Source organism: Puma concolor, chromosome A1, assembly GCF_028749965.1.
Source record: "Puma concolor isolate L17-30 chromosome A1, mPumCon1.1.hap2, whole genome shotgun sequence".
In the NCBI taxonomy this organism is placed as follows: domain Eukaryota; kingdom Metazoa; phylum Chordata; class Mammalia; order Carnivora; family Felidae; genus Puma; species Puma concolor.
Window position 1 is genome coordinate 157352688 of NC_141667.1, and position 2199 is coordinate 157354886.

Below are 2199 nucleotides of genomic sequence, written 5' to 3' on the forward strand. Positions count from 1 at the left end.
AATGAGCACTGGGTGCTATATATAAGTGATAAATTACTAAATTCTATTCCTAAAATTATTATTACACTATATGTTAAATAACATGGATTTAAATTTTAAAAAACTTAAAAAAAAGAAATAGAATATTTTAACAGAATGATTACTAATAAAGACATTGACTCAGTAATCAGAACATTCCAATAAAAGTCCAGATCAAAAGGATTTCTTGTTGTACAATTCTGATGAGTACCGGATGGTCTATGAAAGAGTTGAATCAGTATATTGCATATCTAAAACTAATATTACACTGTATGTTAACTAACTGGAATTTAAATTAAAACTTGAAAAAATAAAGTTCATATGGAAATTTGAGAAAAACTAAAATAAACATAGAGATGCATATATCTTTTTGAATTATCATTTTTGTTTTCTTTGGGGAAATGTACACCCAATAGTGGAATTATAAAATACCAATATTTTTGATTTGCAGATCTGAATTCTTAGATATCGGTAAATTTGTTCAATTATAGGTAATTTATAATCCTAAAACTTCCAAGTCCTTGAAACTTCCCCTTATTAGCACACTGGTTTTCCATGTGTAAACACACACACACAAACTTACTGAAACATTTATTTCAGGTAATGATATCGCATGAATCATCCATTAACTCCATATTTCTCCTTGGTGATCCAGGTGAAATCCAATGGAAAACACTTGGGTGGCCAACCATACTGTACGATCAGATTTTGACCTAGTGGGACTCTTCAGTCAATCCAAGCACCCAGCTCTGCTTTGTGTGGTCATTTTTGTGGTTTTCCTGATGGCCTTGTCTGGAAACACCATGCTGATCCTTTTGATACACTATGATGTTCACCTTCATAACCCCATGTACTTTTTTATCACTCAGTTGTCTCTCATGGATGTGATGTACATTTCTGTCACTGTGCCCAAGATGCTCATGGACCAGGTTATGGGTGTGAATAAGATCTCAGCCCCTGAATGTGGGATGCAGATGTTTCTCTATTTGACACTGGTAGGTTCAGAATTTTTCCTTCTAGCTGCCATGGCCTATGACCGCTATGTGGCCATCTGCCATCCACTCCGTTATCCTATCCTCATGAACCATAGGGTATGCCTCATCTTGGTGTCTTCCTGCTGGTTGCTGGGATCTGTGGATGGATTTATGCTCACTCCTGTCACCATGACCTTCCCCTTCTGCAGATCCCGGGAGATCCATCATTTCTTCTGTGAAGTCCCTGCTGTAATGAAGCTTTCCTGCTCAGACACTTCCATCTATGAGACACTTATGTACTTATGTTGCGTTCTCATGCTCCTCATTCCTGTGACAGTCATTTTAAGCTCCTATTCTTTCATCCTCTTCACCATCCACAGGATGAAGTCAGCAGAGGGGCGGAAAAAGGCCTTTGCTACTTGTTCTTCCCACATGACTGTTGTCATCCTCTTCTATGGGGCTGCCATGTATACCTACATGCTCCCCAATTCCTACCACACCCCTGAGAATGACATGATTGTATCTGTCTTTTACACCATACTCACTCCTGTTCTAAACCCTTTAATTTATAGTCTTAGGAATAAGGATGTTACAAAGGCACTAAAAAAAATGTTGAATGTGGAATTTGTCTTTCAGGAAACTATAAAGTAGGAAATATTTGTAATAATGTTTTTTCCTGAACTCTACAAATTAAAACTGTAGGATCCTATGCCAATGTTATTCCTCAGATTATTATAGCATGATTTGTTGTCATCTATTTATCCCTTTCACAGGAATTGTTTCCCTGTACCAGAAAGCTCTTCATTTTTACATTTCTGCATTCAAAATATTTGCACAATGGTATTGTATACATGTTATATTTTTCTGAAGTTGATAACTGCACTGTGACTCTGTGGGAAATGCTCATATTCTTATGAAATATATAATAAAATATTTAGAAACAAAGACCATAATATGTAGAACTGGTGAGAAAGAGAGAGATGGAGAGAGAGGTGCTAAACCAAATGGGGTATAATGTTAAGAGAATCTAAGCAAAAGTTATGTTTATTGTACTATTATTAAAATTCATAATAATTGTACTATTACTATTATTCATATTAATTTTATGTAACTTAAAAATTACTTAATAATAAAACATAAACTATCAGACTTTTGTCTGTTTCAAAAGTTGTCCTTGGTGCATGGTGGCTGTGTAAGTGATAAATCT

General features: G+C 35.2%; 1 protein-coding gene across 1 annotated transcript; it reads left to right on the forward strand.

Moving 5' to 3' along the window:
• Positions 1–683: 683 nt before the first annotated feature.
• On the forward strand, positions 684–1643 carry LOC112856898 (olfactory receptor 2T29-like). Its single transcript, XM_025920199.2, has one exon. The coding sequence runs from the start codon at positions 684–686 to the stop codon at positions 1641–1643; it is 960 nt and encodes a 319-aa protein (XP_025775984.2).
• Positions 1644–2199: the final 556 nt, after the last annotated feature.